A 19,265-nucleotide genomic window follows, 5' to 3' on the forward strand; every position below is an offset into this window, starting at 1 on the left:
GGTTTACATTTCTATGGGTTCCGTACCAATGTTTACGCGTTAGACGGCGACGCGGCGCTTACGCGCTTTGATATTTCGTCTTTAATGCAGTTAAGCAGTACGATTGCTTTGAAAAAAAGTTTAGATCTTCAAAGTATGTCAAAATAAAGAAAAATTTTTTTCAAAAAAAAAATTAAAAAAAAAAATGAATTTTTTTTTTTCAAAAAAAAGTAATTTTTTTGTCCAATTCATTTTCTTCTTCCAAAAATCTTATTTTTTTCAAAGTCAATTTTTTTCAAAAATGTTAATCGTTTTTAAAAAAATAATAATTTTGGTACGGGAAGTTTCCAGCCATTTGTTTTAAGGCACGATGCCTTAATTGCTTTAAGACAGAATTCCACTTACAGCTAGTCTTGTAAGTTTGGATTATATTCTTAACAATTACACAAAAAATGCAGTCCGAACATAAAAATTAACTAGCTGTAAGTGGAATTCTGTCTTAAGGCAATTAAGGCATACCGAGGCACTTTTGCCCCGTATCTTCGGAGCGTTTAGACCTGCCTTCGCCTAAAACTAATCAGCACGTCTCTTTATCAATACGAATCGAATGTTTTTTGAATTATTCAATGTTTTTTGAATTATTCAAATCGTTGATCCGTGTTCCCGAAATCGTCGACGAAAATTTGTATCCGCACATACATACACACACGTAATACACACACACACACATACATCTATTCTTTTCTAAGGTATGCCAAAATGTTCAGAAACCTTTGAAACGTAAATATATATATATATAAAAATTTTCATTTTCGATTTTTTTGCGATTACTATAACTTGCCCTAAGGGAAGTTAAAAAAAAAACAAATTTACATTGAAAAATGTATCATACTCACATATAAGGAAAAGTCATAAAGTTTGCTGACTATTCAATTACGTTTGATATGAAAAATACTAATCAAAAATCAAAAACGGTCATTTGTTTAATTACAATTCAATCGTCCTTTACAGATGTATCAAAGTTAAAGACATCTCTGGTGAGTTTCTGTCTGGTTATTACGAAGAATACGATGTCCGATACATGTTCTGTCCTGAAGAAGGTCGTACCAGCAAAGGTTTAATGGATCTCACCAACGATGTAAGATGCTCAGAGCAACAAGACTGTTATTCATGTGTTCAAAATAAATTCGACTGCGTCTGGTGCGTTCCTGGTGACCAGATACATCGTGCAGGGTGCTACAGAGAGAAATGCAGAAAAGATGTCACCACAATTTCGGACTGGAACAGAAGAAAGATTAAGGATTTGGACGAGTGTCCGAGTGATAATGCACCGATTTGTAAACAGTTGCATACTTGTCACGCCTGCAGGGCTAACCGGGGAAAATGCTCATGGGATTATGAGAATCCTAAATGTAGGGCTGTGGAGAACCGGACTATCGTTGGTGAGTACTAGTGTTTGTAAATAAATAGAAGTTAATGGGTACACCTAGTGTGAGATTCTCAAAAAATCGAATTTTTATTTTTTCCATATTTTGATAGGTTATACCTTCAAAAATAACATACCGAAATTTTAAATCGATATCTTAAGTAGTTTTTGAGTCACAGCCCCCTGGGAAAGATAAAAACTAGGTGCAAGTGGCATTTAGCCATAAGGCAAGTTGCATGAACTTCCCGAAATGTGTAAGAATTGACCTAATCAAGCCAGAAAAATTATCCCTAAAAGACTACCTTAAGTAGTGATTTATAGTTTATTAAATGTTTAATATTATTAGTTTTTATTTAAGTGGCACAACTAGTGTGAAGTTTTCAAAAAATCGAATTTTTATTTTTTCCATATTTCGATAGATTATACCTTCAAAAATAACATACTAAAATTTTAAATCGATATCTTAAATAGTTTTTGAGTCACAGTCATTTAAAGAGTATATATATAGTGTATAGTATAAGGATCGTTTTATCTTCAAACGCGTTTTTCTCGAAACAGCATTTTCCGAATTTGCTGCAACGATTACTCAAAAACAAATGTTTCGATCACTATCAAATTTTTTTACATGTTTTGTATATAATTCTCCGTACAATGACCTATCGATTTTTTGATCGGATCAAAAATTGAACTTTGGCAGTCCAAAAACGACCAAAATTTTGGGTAAAATTCGACTTTTTTTTAAAAAAACTTCGTCATTTTGTCAGTTTTTGATTTTTTTTATTTATTGTAGGTCATTTTATAGAAAATATTATCTAGTTTAACGAGATTTTTTCAACTTCCCGTAGCGTAAAAAATGAAAATTTTTGCATTTCTCGACGTTTTGAAGGTTTCTGAACGTTTTGGCGTACCTCAGAAAAAATGGATGTGTGTGTGTGTGTTTTGTATGTCCGCATTTTTTCGTCCACGTTTTCGGGCGCACGGATCAACCGATTTGAATGGTTTAAAAAACATTCGATTCCTATTGATAGGGTGATGTGTTGATTAGTTTTTGGCAAAGGTAGGCCCAGCGGTTTCGGAGATACAGAGCTAAATGTTAAAAAAATGGCAGTTTTTAAGAGAACCAAGCGTCCGATTTAAATGATTCAAAGAACTTTCTGCTTGTTTCAACAAAATAATTGCTTTTGGAAAAAAACATTTTGTTTCTAATTTTTTTTTAAAAAAAATATTTTTGTAATTAATTAAAAAAATCACCCAGGCTAAGCACAGTCTAAGCGCCACTCTGGTACAAATGTTTACCCAAGTTCGTTTAGACTGTTTATGTACTGGAGAACTAATCTAGAAATAAAAAAGAGACTCTACTGATGAGCAAACTAATCTAGAATTAAAAAAGGGACTACTGACGAGCAAACTAATCTAGTATTAAAAAATTGACTCTACTGACGAGCAAACTAATTTAGTATTAAAAAAGGGACTCTACTGACGAGCAAACTAATCTAGAATTAAAAAAGGGACTCTACTGACGAGCAAAAGCTAAAATATACAAAAAAGAGAGTCTACTGACGAGCAAACTTAATCTAGTATTAAAAAAGGGACTCTACTGACGAGCAAAACCTAAAATATACAAAAGGGATTCTACTGACGAGCAGACGAGTATTTCAGTTTGCTCATCAGTTTATATAATGCAAAATATAATTTGTTTGTCAGTAGAGTCCTTTTTATTTTTATGTCTGGTAAAATACAGTTGATGATGAAAAATACTAAATACAAAAATTCAAAAAATCACCCAGGCTAAGCACAGTCTAAGTGCCACTCTGGCACAAAATTATTTGCAAATGCGTTTAGACTGTGACTATGCGGTAGCACTTTTTCAATTTTGTGTAAATTAGGCACCTATTTTTTTTTGAAATTGAATTCGAAATGAAATGACGATTGTTAATGTAATAATTGATTTATGATTTACATTTAATTTGTTCAGATATAACAAGATAGCAAAAATAATGAAAGTTACAGTATTTGTAATCATATATTTGAAAACGTTTAAAAATTTTCGAATATTTCATTACGGTACGGGAAGTTCCAGCAATTTGCCTTAAGGCACGATGCCATACACCACTAGTTTCTTATTTTTATTATAAGTCATTGTACAGACGATATTATCTAGTTTAACGAGAATTTTTTAAAATTATGTTTTATCAACGGAGAAGGCTGCAATCACTGCAGCGGTGTAGGATCTTTTTTTTGGCGCCGCCGGAGATTGCATGTTATTTCAAAAATATTTAATATTTTATTTCAAAAAAATTAACTGTGTATTCTCAAAACATGTATAAACATACCCTCAAAATTTCAAATAGATGAATTCACTAGTTTTTTTATAAATGACCTTTTTTTAGGTTGTCATACTAGGTGTGCCCCTTACTATAATTGTGTAATGATTAACTTTGTTTCAGCTATTCAACCGGCAAGTGTAGATATTTTATCTTCTTCTGTGGGTCATCCTTCAGTAGAAATCTCTGGAGGAATCGATCATCCGTCTTTACTAGAAGGTGGAGCCTTAGAACATCACGTAAATGCACCTACGTCCATGCAATCAGTGGCGACTCCTCCATGCTCGCCGCCTTGCTCAGAGTTATCCTCGTGCCACAATTGTACGCAGGAGGAATGTATATGGTGTCAGAATGAAGGTAACTAATATAATTGACATATTTATTTGTACACCTTGTGTAAGGTAAGGGGCCCAGTTTCTGACCTTTTTAGAGTGACGGTGGAGGTTAAACTATAATAATTAATATAAAACTTAACTTAATGAAGAAAATTATAATTTTATCTATTAGTTTAGGATTTTTAAAATAGAGTAATGTGCATAAAAAAATTATTTGAACTAAATTTATATTTTAAATTGACGTTTTAAAAATTGACATTAAGAGCTCCAGTTTCTGACCCTCAGAATTCTTCGTGTGGCAGTTTCTGACCCTGACCGTAGCCCAATTTCTGACCCTCAAATTTAATCATGATTAGGTTATGAAGTGCTTACTAATTTTAAATAAACTGAAATTATTATTGAAATAAATAAATTAAATATTTATTCTAAAAATATACAGTTTGTTAAAATTTAACGTATAAATAGTTCAAGTCTTATTATAACATATTACACAAACAAAAAAATTAAAATTAATTATTTAAATTACTTGCCCTTTTTTTATTTTAAGAGCTTTTTGTTTCTTTTATTCTTCAAGTTTTTCTTTTTTAATTATTTTTTCTGCCTCCTTGATGGCTTTATTTTTGGACCTTTCAGCTTTTTTCAATTCTTTTTCTTCTTCTAATTTTCATTTAATTAATTGTAATTGTATAATTGTATAATAATAAAAATATTAGTAAACTAAAACAGTCATAATTTAAGCGTTGATAAAACTGACATTTTTTTTATCACTTAAAAGATGTATTTACAAGATTTAAATACAATCTTTCATTTATACCAATGAATATTAAATGTAAATTTATCACTTTACTACGAAAAATAGTAAAAAAAAAATATAAGATAACAATAAATATTATTATTTTTACATTTAATGAACAAGTGACTAAAAACATGTGACAGATAACCTAGCTTTTAGAAGGTTAGAATTGCAGGGTCAACAACTGTGACATACACTTAAAATTGAGCCTAGTTATTGACCCTCAAATTTCAGTAATAAAACTAAATTTAATATGTTTTATAAATATTTTAAAATAAATTTTAATTAATTATTGACTTATTTTTAGTTAGATTTTCGTACTTACATCATAATTAGTGCACGAACTCAATTGTCGTAGCTCCTTACATAAACTGTTTAGACTAAAGCTAAAAAATGGCTTCCACAGTCACTTTTGGTTTAAAAATTTTTTTTTATTTAGTTAATATTTTTTATATTTTTTTAATTGACATTAATGAGGCATAGAATAAATTGCTGTCAATTAAGAAAAAATTTATTTTCACATTAAATGTATAGTTTTTTAATTAATTCCAAAAAAAGTTGAAAAGGTCAGAAACTGGGCCAGGGTCAATAACTGGGTCTTTTACCTTATAACATTTTTGGTTTTTTAACAGGTCGATGTGTTGATAAAAATGCTTACACTGCCAGTTTTCCTTACGGACAATGCAGGGAGTGGACTACAGTCACCAGTAGGTGTAGATCGGCTGTACAAGGTAAAGTAGAACATTTATAACCAAACTAGTGGTGTATGGCATCGTGCCTCAAGGCAAATTGCTCGAACTTTCCCGTACCGTAATGAAATATTCGAGAAATTTTAAACGTTAATAACAAATACTGTAAGGTTAATTATTTTTGCTATCTTGTTTGTTAAATCTGAGCAAATCAAATACAAATCATAAATCAATTATTACATTAACAATCGTCATTTCATTTCGAATTCAATTTCAAAAAAAAATAGTTGACTAATTTACACAAAATTAGAATATAAAAAAGGGACTCTACTGGCGAGCAAATTATTCAATAACCTAGAAGAAAATAAAAGGACACTACTGATCAGTAAGATTATTAAAGATAAAAAAAAGATATAAAAAGATATTAAAGATATAAAAAGAGTCTCTACTGACAAGCAAATCATTGAATAACCTAGAAGAAAATGAAAAAGGACTCTACTGACGAGCAAATTATTACGTAATCTTGAATATAAAAAGAAACTCTACTGACGAGCAAATTATTAAAAAAATCAGCAAAATAAAAAAAGGACTATACTGATCAACAAGTTTATTAGCAATTTAAAAAAATAAGTCTCTACTGACGAGCAAAATAAAAAATGATCTAAAAAATAAATCAAAAATTATAATTTTCCATATTATCAAAATTGAACAAGTGCTCCCGTATAGTCACAGTCTAAACGCATTTGCAAATAATTCTGTGCGACATTTTCACTTATACTGCGCTTAGCTTGGCGGCATTTTCACATTTTTCAATAGTTTTCACAAAATTCGAATTGGAAAAGTGCTCCAGTACGTGAACATTCTAAACGCACTTGGGTAAATATTTGTATCAGAGTGGCGCTTAGACTGTGCTTAGCTTGGGTAATTTTTTAAATTTTTAATACAAAAAATATTTTATGGAAAACAAAAAAAATAAAAGGGACTTTACTGATGAGCATATTGAAATATCAATACAAATAGAGACTTAACTGACGAAAATATTAAAAAAAGGGACTCTACTAACAAGCAAATTAAGGTGTCCGTAAAATAAAGGAACTCTACTGATGAGCAAATTTAAAATGTCATTACAAAAAGAGATTCTACCGACGAGTATATTAGGAAAGGAACTCTACTGACGAGCGTTTTAAAATATCAATATACTAAAGAACTTTACTGACGAGCAAATTAATATTTAAGTACAAGAAGGGACTCTAGTGATGGGCAATTGAGAATGTTAATAGAAATGGGAATTCCACTGACGAGCAAATTAAATTTTTAGTACCAAAGGGGACTCTACTGACGTACAAATTAAAATGTTAATACAAAAAGGGACTCTACTGACGAGCAAATCAAAATTCTAATTTAAAAAGGGACTCTACTGACGAGCAAATTAAAATTTCAATACATTTGCAAATAATTCTGTGCGACATTTTCACGTACAATGTGCTTAGCTTGGCGGCATTTTCACATTTTCCAATAGTTTTCTCACAAAATTGGAAAAGTGCTCCAGTACATAAACGGTCTAAACGCACTTGGGTAAACATTTGTACCAGTATGGCGTTTAGACTGTGCTTAGCCTGGGTAATTTTTTGAATTTTTAGTCCAACAAAAATATTTTGTGGAAAATTTTTATGGAAAATAAAAAAAAGGATTTAATTTAATATTGTTTTATCCTCAAAAGCAATTGTTTTGTCAATACAAGCAGAAAGTTTTTTAGATCATTCAAATCGGACGCTCAGTTCACTCAAAAACTGCCATTTTTTGCACATTTAGATCTGTATCTTCGAAATGGCGGGACCTGTCTTTGCCAAAAACTAATCACCTCTTTTCCCGCCACAAATTGAATGTTTTTTAGATCATTCAAATCGGATACTCCGTTCTCTCAAAAACTCGATTTGTATTTTCTGCACTATTTGCTCCGTATCTCCGTAACGGCTGGGCCTGCCTTACCAAAAACTAATCAGCACATGTCCCTATCAATAGGAATCAAATGGTAAATGAATCATTCAAATCGGTTGATCCGTGCTCCCGAAAACGTGAACAAAACACACACACACATCCATTTAGTTTCTTAGGCCCTTAAAAATGTTCAGAAACCTTCAAAACGTCGAGAAATGCAAAAATTTTCGGCCCATTACTATAACTACCCTACGGGAAGTAGTAGTACTAAATTTAAATAAAGTTTGCTTCAATCCAAATTGCCTTTTACATCTAGTCAACTTATATTTTCTTAATTTTTTTTCCAGGCGAGTCCCAATGCACATTCTATTCAACCTGTGGTCAATGTCTCGGAGAACCAGCTTGCGGCTGGTGCGACGATGGCTCCGACACCGGTCTGGGGGCATGTGTAGCCGGTGGTGCTTCTGGTCCTCATCAGCATCCTGCCCCAGAAGTCAGTTTAGGAACTTGGGATGAAAGGGTTGAAGACGGGAAGCACAGTTGGTGTCCGGCTGAGAGGTGGCACTTTACTACTTGTCCGAGGTAAAGAAAATAATAGATGATAGATAGATACTTTATTCAAATTCAATATTTACAATTTATGTGGCACAACTATTTAAAGAGTATATGCAGGGCCGGTCCTGCCTTGAATGCAATGCATGCAAAAAATGCGGGCGCAGGCCTTAGGGGGCGCCAAAACGAGGTTCAGAAATGGAATTTATAATATATTATTTTTTATTTTTTTAAATATAAAATCCCGAATACTTAATAGATTATGATAAACAATCCAACTTAACTATGAGTCATAAAAGGCATATTCAGTTTGCAATGTGATATCAATAGAAACAATTAACCAAATAATAACTCAAATAACGCAAATTTGTAAATTATTGTTCTGCTTATTGTTTAATGTACTCTTAATTTTTTTTCTTCGTTTGAAGTTAACGTGAAATCGAAAAAAAATTATCTAGTGTTCATTTCCTAAGCGCAAACCTACGAAAGTTTAAATTAATTATTGGGCGTCATTGATGAAAAATTGCGAGCTGATTTATTTGAAACGCTACTTATTAAAGAAATATATATTAATTATAATAGAAAAAATGAAAAATGGGGAGTCAGTGCTGAGAAAATGGATTGTTTATTCCGAGAAATTGAATTGTAACTTTTGTTTTTGTTAGAAATGTTTCGCATCTGATGAACTTTGAACGTTGAAGACATGCGTGGTTAGTGTTATGAAAAAATCCAAAAATGACTTTGGAACAAAAATTGTTGAGCTTTTTTCATACCTAGTGGTGCCCATACTCTAAATTTAATTATTAACTATGCAAAAATAATACAGATACAAATACAATCAGGTTTTTTTCAATATTCAGGAAATAAGTGATTTATTTGCATCTTTTACTGATCTTTAGACAATACTTTTAAAATACGTTAAAAATTTAACTTTAATACAACAATGTGATACTCTGAATCTAATGATGAATCAATTCGGCCTCTACGATATCAATATGGAGAAGTTTACGATGCACTTTTTAATATTGTAAATACTGAAAAAATAAATCAACCCACGAATTGCCTCGATTTTCTAAATAAATTTAAAATCCATGTATTTTATATAAATTATAACTAATTTTTTCTTACGATTAAAAATTAATTGAAAAAATGTACGTAAATATTTAAATACTTTTATTGATAAACTGTTAAAACAGTTAAAATTATTGGGGGGGGGGCGCAAGAACAAATTTTGCATGCGGGCGCTGAGGACCCCAGGACCGGCCCTGAGTATATGTATAGTATATAGTAAATATAACGATCATTTTATCTTTAAACGCGTTTTTCTCGAAACAGCATTTTCCGAATTTGCTGCATCGATTACTCAAAAACAAATGATCCGATCACTTTCAATTTTTTTACATGTTCTATATATAGTTCTGCGTAAAATGAACTATTGATTTTTTGATCGGATCAAAAATCGAATTTTGGCAGTCCAAAAACGACCAAAATTTTGGGTAAAATTCGACTTTTTTTAAAAAAAACGCCGCCATTTTGTCAATTTTTGATTTTTTTTATTGTAGTTAATTTTATAGACCATATTATCTAGTTTAACGAGAATTTTTTTTTTTAATTTTATCCACGTAGAAGGCCGGAATCACTGCAGCAGCGAAGGTTTTTTTTTTGTCGCGCCCTCGGAGATCGACGATAACTTAAAAAATGTTAAATTCTTTTCTTCATAAATTTTACTATGTTTTCTTAAAACATGTATAAATATATTCCTAAAATTTTGAAATGATTGATAAAGTAGTTTTTTTAATATAAATTCCCAAAAATCACTTTTTTTAGGCGGTTACACTAGTTGTGCCCCTTAAGTCAATACAATTATTATTTTCATCACAATACTATAATATAACTAAACTAATATCAGTTATGTTTGAACAACTCTAACATATACAGGATTATATAGTCATATACGGATGCATACGACTACTAGTTTGTTTGGTATTTAGCCTTGAGGCAAGTTACATGAACTTCCAGATATGTGTAATTAATCGACTTAATCAATAAAAAATAATTTAATTGATGAGTTATTAGAAGTATTCCGAGTGGATTTATTACACGAACGAACGAACCTTTTGACTCGGAGTATTTTCTAATAGCAAATTTTCAAAAATCACCAGTTTTTATAATTGAACCAGTTTCCATAGGACCTCAATGGTATACTATGTTCATTAAAACCAAGTACTCTATCGTTATACCAAGGAAATCGTCTAATTTTAATTTTAACAAACGTGAAAAAAACTACTCATTTTCTGAATCTTTGATTAATTTTTAAAATTAAACCACTTGTCGTAAGGCCGTGATATTTCAGTAAGTTTTAGAAGACCATGATATATATCGCCAAAAAAAGTTCCATGAAAATCGACTTAAATTTTTTTTTCAACAGTGAATTACAAAAAAAACGGCTCGGTAGATTTTCAACTAAAACTGATCAGTATTATTCCCAACTAATAATAATAATATCTTTCTTTTAATATCTTTCGAACAGTTGTTGATTTTTTAAAACCGGTTCGGTAGGATGGGCTTAAATGTGAACGAAAACTTTAACACTTTTTTCCAAATTACAAAAAAACGGCTCGGCCGATCGCCGCACAAAACTGAGAAACGATAATCCTCATCGAAATACATCAAATGGTTTTTAAATTTATGAAATCGGTTCAGGCGTTTTCGAGCAAACGTCGATGAAAGTTCTAATTTTGACAAATACCAAAAAAAACAATACCAATTTTTGCAAACTTAGACAAATTTTTAAAGCTAAACGAGTTGTCGTAGGGCCGTAATATTTTAGTATGATCTACAAGACTATGGTATGTACCGTCAAAAAAATAATAATAAAAATAGTCGAAATTAATTTCTTAAACTTACAAGAAAACGGCCCAGCCGATCTTTACCAAAAACTAATCAGCACGATTCCCAACCAATATCTTTTGGACGGTTTTTGAATTTTCAAAATTGATTCAGAATTGCGGGCTAAAACGTAGACGTAAAATTTTTCACTTTTATGCGATTTATAAAGAAACGGCTTGGCCGATCGTCGCACAAAACTGACAAATAAAAGTCCTCATCGAGATACATCGAATGGCTTTTAAATTTTTGAAATCAATCCAGCACCTTTTGGAGAAATTGTCGATTTACGGCAAAAAATCTGTTCACACACACACACACATACTTTTTCCTTAAATTTGGTCTCATTCGATTCAGAATGGCTTGAAACGTCGAGAAAACATAAAATTAGCGAGTCAGATTTTTTGATGAAAACATAAAATTAGCGAGTCGGATTTTTTAATGAAAACATAAACTTCTCCTTCGGGAAGTTAATAAGAATTTTTGGGGTGCTGCATAAAAGGTGCCATAAAGATATATGTATATATTTCCTATTTCTTTCAGTTGCCAATGCAATGGCCACAGTACTTGTTCAACGAACTCCTCAATTTGTAGACAGCCCTGCGATGGTCCCACAATGGGAGAAAACTGTGATAAATGCCAAAATGGATACTGGGGTGACCCAGTCAATGGAGGCACTTGCCAACGTAAGTAGTAATGAAACATAATTTTTTTTGCAAGTGTCGATTGTTCAATTCAATTGCCTTTTCAGCTTGTGAATGCAACGGTCAAGCAAGTTTGTGCAATAGTGAAACGGGTAAATGTTATTGCACTACTAAAGGACTCGCAGGTGACCACTGCGAGAAATGTGATGCCAATAATCATTATCATGAGGATCCTAACAATAAAGGATCCTGCTATTGTAAGTACAAGCTGTACTAAATATAATATAATAATTAAAAATTTAAATATAATATATATATATAATTTTAATTTAATAAACGGATGAGTATGCTAAAAGAAAGGAGGTACTCACCAAAGACCTAATGACGCCATTAAATTTTGATAATGATAATTTTATTCATGATTTTTTTTATGTAGAAAGTCAGAAAGAAAAATAGCCTAAGATCAAAAAAACGCCTGTAGCTAATACCAAGTTTGAAAATAAAACAGTTGTAAAAAATATAATTAATTATATCGCCATATAACGGTGTGCTTTGTTTAACAAAATTTGCTAGTAAAGTGTTTAACAAAAACTAGTGTAACCGCCCTAACCGCCTAAAAAAAGGTGATTTTTAGGGAATTTATATTAAAAAAACTACTTTATCAATCATGTCAAAATTTTAGGAATATATTTACACGTGTTTTAAGAATACATAGTAAAATTATTGAAAAAAAAAATTAAATATTTTTTAAGTTATCGTCGATCTCCAACGGTGCTACAAAAAAATGCTCTTCACTGCTGCAGTGATTTCGGCCTTCTACGTGGATGAAATTTAAAAAAAAAAAATTCTTGTTAAACTAGATAATATTGTCTGTAAAATAAACTACGATAAAGAAAAAAATCAAAAAGTGACAAAATGACGGCGTTTTTTAAAAAAAAGTCGAATTTTACCCAAAATTTTGATCGTTTTTGGACTGCCAAAATTCGATTTTTGATCTGATCAAAAAATCGATAGTTCATTTTACGGAGAACTATATATAGAACGTGTAAAAAAAATTCGATAGTGATCGGATTATTTGTTTTTGATTTGCTTCGGAAAATGGTGTTTTGAGAAATGGTGTATAACGATCGTTATACTATATATATATACTTCAAATGGCTGTAACTCAAAAACTATTTAAAACATCGATTTAAAATTTTGGTATGTTATTTTTAAAGGTATAACCTATCGAAATATGGAAAAATTGAAGATTCGATTCTTTGAAAATTTCACCACTAGTTGTGCTCCTTAAATTCCTATAATATTAGTTTCATGGGTTGCACGTTTATTTTGTTATAAATAATTAAGATATAGCAATATTTTATATATATATATATATATATATTGTTATAAAAGTATAAAAATTGTCTACAAATCCGTATATAACATTTATTTTTCATAAAATTTAGCATAAAAAATGTGTAAAGTTGAAACTATAATTAGTAGTTATGCAGCGATTGGTGGTCAGTGGTTACATTTTTTAAAGATGTACTTATTAAATATTGCTAAAATTTGTTTCACAACATATATATTGTTATACATCGTTTAAAAGCTAATAAAACTATCTACAACTCTGTATTTAACAATTTATCTCATTCAAAACAAAATTATTTACAAAATATTTCGAAACTTTCAAGTGCCATTTTATATTATCAGTTTAATCCGTTGCACATTTTTTATATCCACGATTATTTTATTGTAAATAAATAAAATTTAATATTATTGTTATATATTGTTAGAAAGCTAATGAAATTATCTACAACCGTGTATATAACAATTTTTCAAGTTCAGAATAAAACTAGCTGTAAGTGGAATTCTGTCTTAAGGCAATTAGGGCATCGTGCCTTAAGGTAAATTGCTGGAACTTCCCGTACCAAAAATTATTATTTTTTTAAAAACGATTAACATTTTTGAATAAAATTTACTTCGAAAAAATAAGATTTTTGAGAAACTATAAATTGGACAAAAAAAATTATTTTTGAAAAAAAACTTTAAAAAAAATTAATTTTTTTTTTTTTAATTTTTTTTTTTTGAAAAAAAAAATGATTTATTTATTTTGACATATTTTGGAAGATCTGAACTTTTTTTCAAAGCAATCGTACTGCTTTAACTGCATAGAGACAAAATATAAAGCGCGTAAGCGCCGCGTCGCTGTCTAACGGGTAAACAATGGTACGGAACCCTTAGGAATGTAAACAAAATTTATACTTATTGTTAAAATCTCTATAAAATATCTGATAATTTGATGTGCATATGTCTAATGATCATTTTTGACCACCAAATGGCATTTTTTTTACTTTTTTCGTTAGATCTCCGAAACCGCTAGACCTGCCCTTATGAAAATTTGATCAGTTTTTCATCTTGTCAATACAAGTAAAACGCTTTTTGAATTATTAAAATCGGACGCTCCGTTCTCTTAAAAACTGATTTACGATTTTTTGGCACTTTTTGCCCCATATCTTCGGAACGACTAGACCTGCCTTCGCCAAAAACTAATCAGCACGTCTCCTTATCAATACGAATCGAATGTTTTTTAAATTATTCAAATTGCTTCATCCGTGTTCCCGAAATCGTCGACGAAAATTTTTATCCGCACGCACACACACACACACATACATCCATTTTTTCTAAGGTATGCCAAAATATTCAGAAACTTCTGAAACGTAAAGATATATAAAATTTTTTTTTTCGATTTTTTAGCGATTACTATAACTTACCCTGCGGGAAGTTAATTATTTACAAAATAGTTTTAATATTTGAAATCAAAATGGAGTGTTGTCTGTCACTCTATAATAATAGTTTTATTGGTCGCATTTTGTATACCCGCGTTTATTTTCTTATACAAAATTAAAATATAACGATAGTATTATATATTGTTAAAAAGATAATACAATTTTCTTCAAATCTGTATATAACGTTTAGGAGATGTGCATTATATATTAGGCTGTTAAATATCTCCCTTCCGCTTTTTCGCTCTTGGTTTATAATACAAAAAGGCGGAAGGGAGATATTTGACATATATAATTATTCCTCTTCCAGATGATCTCACAATAGATTACCAATTCACCTTCAACTTATCTAAAAAAGAAGACCGGCACTACACCAAGATCAATTTTCGCAATTCGCCCATCAAGCCAGATATCGATGCCGATTTTACAATAACGTGCAGCGTTTTAGCCAAAATGAATATCTCAATCAAGTCAGTACGAGGACTAGACAAGCCAATTTTTCAAGCCATGAATTGCACACAATTCAGACACAAATTCAGCAAAGCCGAGTACAATTTCGGAATGGAGGACAATGTCACTTTGACGACATTCTATGTGTCGGTTTATGATTTTCAGCCGCCGCTGTGGATACAGATATCGTTTTCGCAGTATCCGAAGTTGAATTTACAACAGTTTTTTATCACATTTTCAACGTAAGATGATAAAATTTTAAGTAATTTATTCGGTTTCTAGTTATATGGATTTTCTGACATATTGTTTTATCTTGCAGTTGTTTTTTACTACTGTTATTAGTAGCTGCCATTATGTGGAAAATTAAACAGAAGTGGGATATGTACAGACGACGACAAAGATTGTTTGTCGAAATGGAACAGATGGCTTCAAGGCCATTTTCACAGGTAGTAAAAGTTATACTTTTTTATTATTATTAACTTTCAGAAGGGTAAAGAGTGCAGAAAATACAAATCGAGTTTTTGATAGAACGGAGTATCCGATTTGAATGATCTAAAAAACATTCAATTTGTAATGATTGAAAGAACAGGTGATTAGTTTTTGGCAAAGACAGGTCCCGCCATTTTGAAGATACAGAGCTAAATGGGCAAAAAAATGGCAGTTTTTGAGTGAACTAAGCGTCCGATTTGAATGATCTAAAAGACTTTCTGCTTGTTTTAACTAAATAATTGCTCTTGGAAAAAAATTATTTCAAATATTTTTCTCAATTTTTTTTTAGTTTTTTTTCGATTTTTTGTTGTATATCGAAAATAAATCAGATTTTAATTTTTTAATTCTGACTAAATTTCTTTATACAATATACTTTAAACAAATAATTTTAACTTTGCAATTCAGTTTATATAATTCTTATAAATATTTATAATAATCTATTTGAGCACATTTAATATTCCTCGATCATTTCGTTACGGTACGGGAAGTTCTAGCAATTTGTCTTTTAAGGCACGATGCCATACATTAATCAGTTATTAATTTATTTTATAAAAATATAGCATAAACAAAATCTAACTTTTATTTGTGATTCTTTTTCTAGGTATTAGTAGAAATCGAATCTAAGGACACGATTTTATTAAGTCAAGATTCAAATAATATAACAACTGTTAGGAAAAGAAAAAAGGTAAGCAATTTAATTTAAATCATTTTTTGGGAGGGGTCCACAAAATGCCTTAAAAAGCGATCTTGTGATTTCTGGACGTCCTCTAACAGATAAAGGGGCGTCCATTAAGGGAAATGGGGAAGGGTTGAAAAAAATAACGTGGTGTGGGAGGGGTGTAAATTGTCAAAAAAAAATTTAAAAAAATGCGATTTCATTTCGTTAATTTAATTCGAAAAAAATGTTCAAAAATACACCTGATGTTGGTGGGGTTCAAAAATTTGTAAAATAATCGATCACGTGATGAAAAATGAAAATCGCGAGAAATCTTGTACTCAAAAAAATTAAAAATAGCGCGAACTTTTCGAGAATTCGAAAAATTCGTTCGAACATCGTTACATTTTTTTTTATTTTATTAATTATTACATTCATTGTTATGTTATTATAAATAATCCGGTTTAGATAATTTAAAAAACGTGGACATTTTTTTTTAACTTCCCGTAGGGTAGTTATAGTAATAATTAATGAAAATTTTTACATTTCTCGACGTTTTGAAGGTTTCTCGTCCACGTTTTTGGTCGCACGGATCAACCGACTTGAATGGTTTAAAAAACATTCGATTCCTATTGATAGGGAGATGTGCTAATTAGTTTTTGGCAAAGGCAGGTCCAGCCGTTCCGAAGATACGGGGCAAAAAGTGCGAAAATGTAACTCAGTTTTTAAAAGAACGGATCATCCAATTTGTATGATCCATAAAACATTCAGTTCGTAATGACGGGGAAAAGTGCTTATTAGTTTTTTGGCAAAGGTAGACACAGCGGTTTCGGAGATACAGAGCTAAATGTTAAAGTCATATGTACAGAGCTAAATACGCAGTTTTTGAGAGAACTAAGCGTTCGATTAAAATAATTCAAAGAACTTTCTGTTTCAACAAAATAATTGCTTTCGGGAAAAAAATTTGTTTCTAATTTTTTTTTTCAAAAAATATTTTTGTCAAAATTCAAAAAATGACCCATGCTAAGCACGGTCTAAGCGCCGCTCTGGTACAAATGTTTACCCGAGTGCGTTTAGACTTTTACGTACTGGAGCACTTTTCCAATTTTTTGAAAACTATTGAAAAATGTGAAAATGACGCCAAGCTAAGCACAATATAAGTGAAAGTCTGTGACTATACGGGAGCACTTTTTTTGTGTAAATTAGGCAATTTTTTTTTTAAATTGAATTCGAAATGAAATGACGATTGTTAATGTTCTGGTAAATAAGAAATTGATTTATGATTTACATTTGATCTGCTCAGATCATAACAAGATAGTAAAAATAATGAAAGTTACAGTATTTGTAATAATATATTTGAAAACGTTTAAGGGAAGTTCCAGCAATTTGCCTTAAGGCACGATACCATACACCACTAGTTTTTTTTGCTAATTTTAACAATCAGATTACAATATAATCTATAAGTTAAAAGGGATGGTATTGAAAATCAAAATCAAGAAAAAAATAGAATAAAGGACATTACAGAAAAGAAATAGAATAAATAAATGAATAGATAATAATTAAAATAATAGTATTAATAATAAAAATAATAATCAATAATGAATAATAATTATAAATAACTTGTTTGAAAATTTTCCTGTGCAAAACAGAGAAAATTATGTTGTGGACAGTAGATCACTAGGCCACTTTCTTTTGAGGCGTTTTAATTTTTCGACTGTCTGTACTATTTGCATTTGAAAATTGTTACGTAACTAAATTTACACACGGGGGTAATTTTTGCATTTTACAAAGAGGGGGGGTCCAAAAATCACTAAAAAATCTATAACGTAATTCATGGACGCTTCTTAGATTTGCTATTGCGAAGGTTTACCTTACAGTTTCAGCAAATCTTTATTACCACTTTCACCTAATTCATTCTCCTCCTCTCAGGACTCTCCGAGCCCCATAGCCCTGGAGCCCTGCAACGGCAACCGTGCAGCCGTGCTTTCTCTCCTCGTAAGACTGCCGAGCGGTTCGCCGAGCACCGCCCTAAGTTCATCCGTAAACACGCCGACGTCGCCCACAAACAACCAGTCCAGGTCCTGGTGTCAGCCTGCTGCCGGGTTGGCAGTGGCCAGCGCCCTGGTTACGCTGGGAAACCCCAGGAAGACCAGCGTCGACCAGGGCATCGGGAAAGATTTGAACAACTCGAACGTCACGGTGAACTCTGGGAAAAACGGCAAGAGGAAAAATCAGAGTCAACATCCTGCAGACGGATGCATATGACTATAGGTCGACGGTGTAAAGGACATAGTGATAAAGGATTGTTTTGGTAACAGATTTTTTTATATCATTTCTATCGAATGACAAGATTCGATAGAATCGTGTTTATTAAAGGATTGTTTTGTGTGGGTAATGGTAACAGATTTTTTTATATCATTTGAAGGAATGATACATCTTGATCGTGTTCTTTTATTTATAAATGACATTTAGGTTGTGTGTAAATATTGAAAAAGACAATTATTAGGTTTTAAGAAAGAATTTAAAGTGACAGTGGGACGATTTTGTGAGGAAAATTTGATGAGTTGTCCAATTTTTGAGTAGTCGTTGTAATAATTGACACTTAGATAAAATTATAATTATCTATGATGAATGATTGATTAATGGAGTTTTTAATATGTAAGGGATTGATGAAAGGTTTCTGATTACACATATATATATATATATATATATTTATATAAGGTTGTCAAATATCTCCCTTCCGCTTTTTTGCTCTTGGTTTATAATACAAAAAGGCGGAAGGGAGATATTTGACAACCTATTATATATATATATATATATATATATATATATATTAGGGTGGTCCTTAATATGGATGTTTTCGTATTTCCTTGCTCCCAAAGTCTCAAATGGTTCCAAATTGATAAAAAACAATTCTCTGAAAGTTTAAGCTCTTAATATTAACGTTTAGATAGAGCGCAATTCAATCAAACTTCATATGGAAAGAGCATGGAAACAATTTTGAAAATTAAAAAAAAATGTTTTAGGTATAACTTAGCGACAAATGAATGAGTTTTATTCATTCATTTGTTCGCTAAATTACATCTAAAAAACATTTTTATAATTTTTGAAAATTTTTCCATGCTATTTCCATACAAAACTTTGATTGAATTGCGCTCTATCTAAACGTTAATATTAAGAGCTAAAACTTTCAGAGAATTGTTTTTTATCTATTTGGAACCATTTGAGCTCCTGGGAGCAAGGAAATTCGAAAAATGACTATTTTAAGGACCACCCTAATATATATATATATATATATATATATATATATATATATATATATTAGGGTGGTCCTTAA

At 30.9% G+C, this 19,265-nt stretch overlaps 1 protein-coding gene across 1 annotated transcript in view; it reads left to right on the top strand.

The window, feature by feature from the left end:
• The window catches only part of LOC113386433 (attractin-like protein 1), a 56,471-nt gene extending 38,010 nt beyond the window's left edge, over nucleotides 1-18,461 (top strand). Inside the window, exons 13-22 of the mRNA XM_026624214.1 lie at nucleotides 991-1,421; nucleotides 3,853-4,086; nucleotides 5,490-5,588; nucleotides 7,832-8,066; nucleotides 11,466-11,608; nucleotides 11,674-11,823; nucleotides 14,645-15,026; nucleotides 15,104-15,230; nucleotides 15,875-15,958; nucleotides 17,858-18,461. Of these exons, the coding sequence (XP_026479999.1) occupies nucleotides 991-1,421; nucleotides 3,853-4,086; nucleotides 5,490-5,588; nucleotides 7,832-8,066; nucleotides 11,466-11,608; nucleotides 11,674-11,823; nucleotides 14,645-15,026; nucleotides 15,104-15,230; nucleotides 15,875-15,958; nucleotides 17,858-18,193 (2,221 nt within the window). The 3' untranslated portion in view covers nucleotides 18,194-18,461. The remainder of the gene's footprint in view (nucleotides 1-990; nucleotides 1,422-3,852; nucleotides 4,087-5,489; nucleotides 5,589-7,831; nucleotides 8,067-11,465; nucleotides 11,609-11,673; nucleotides 11,824-14,644; nucleotides 15,027-15,103; nucleotides 15,231-15,874; nucleotides 15,959-17,857) is intronic.
• The last annotated feature ends 804 nt before the right edge of the window (nucleotides 18,462-19,265 follow it).

This window comes from Ctenocephalides felis, unplaced genomic scaffold (genome assembly GCF_003426905.1).
Source record: "Ctenocephalides felis isolate EL2017-DRISC unplaced genomic scaffold, ASM342690v1 CF-g0.4_SCAFFOLD_03571, whole genome shotgun sequence".
Taxonomy (NCBI): domain Eukaryota; kingdom Metazoa; phylum Arthropoda; class Insecta; order Siphonaptera; family Pulicidae; genus Ctenocephalides; species Ctenocephalides felis.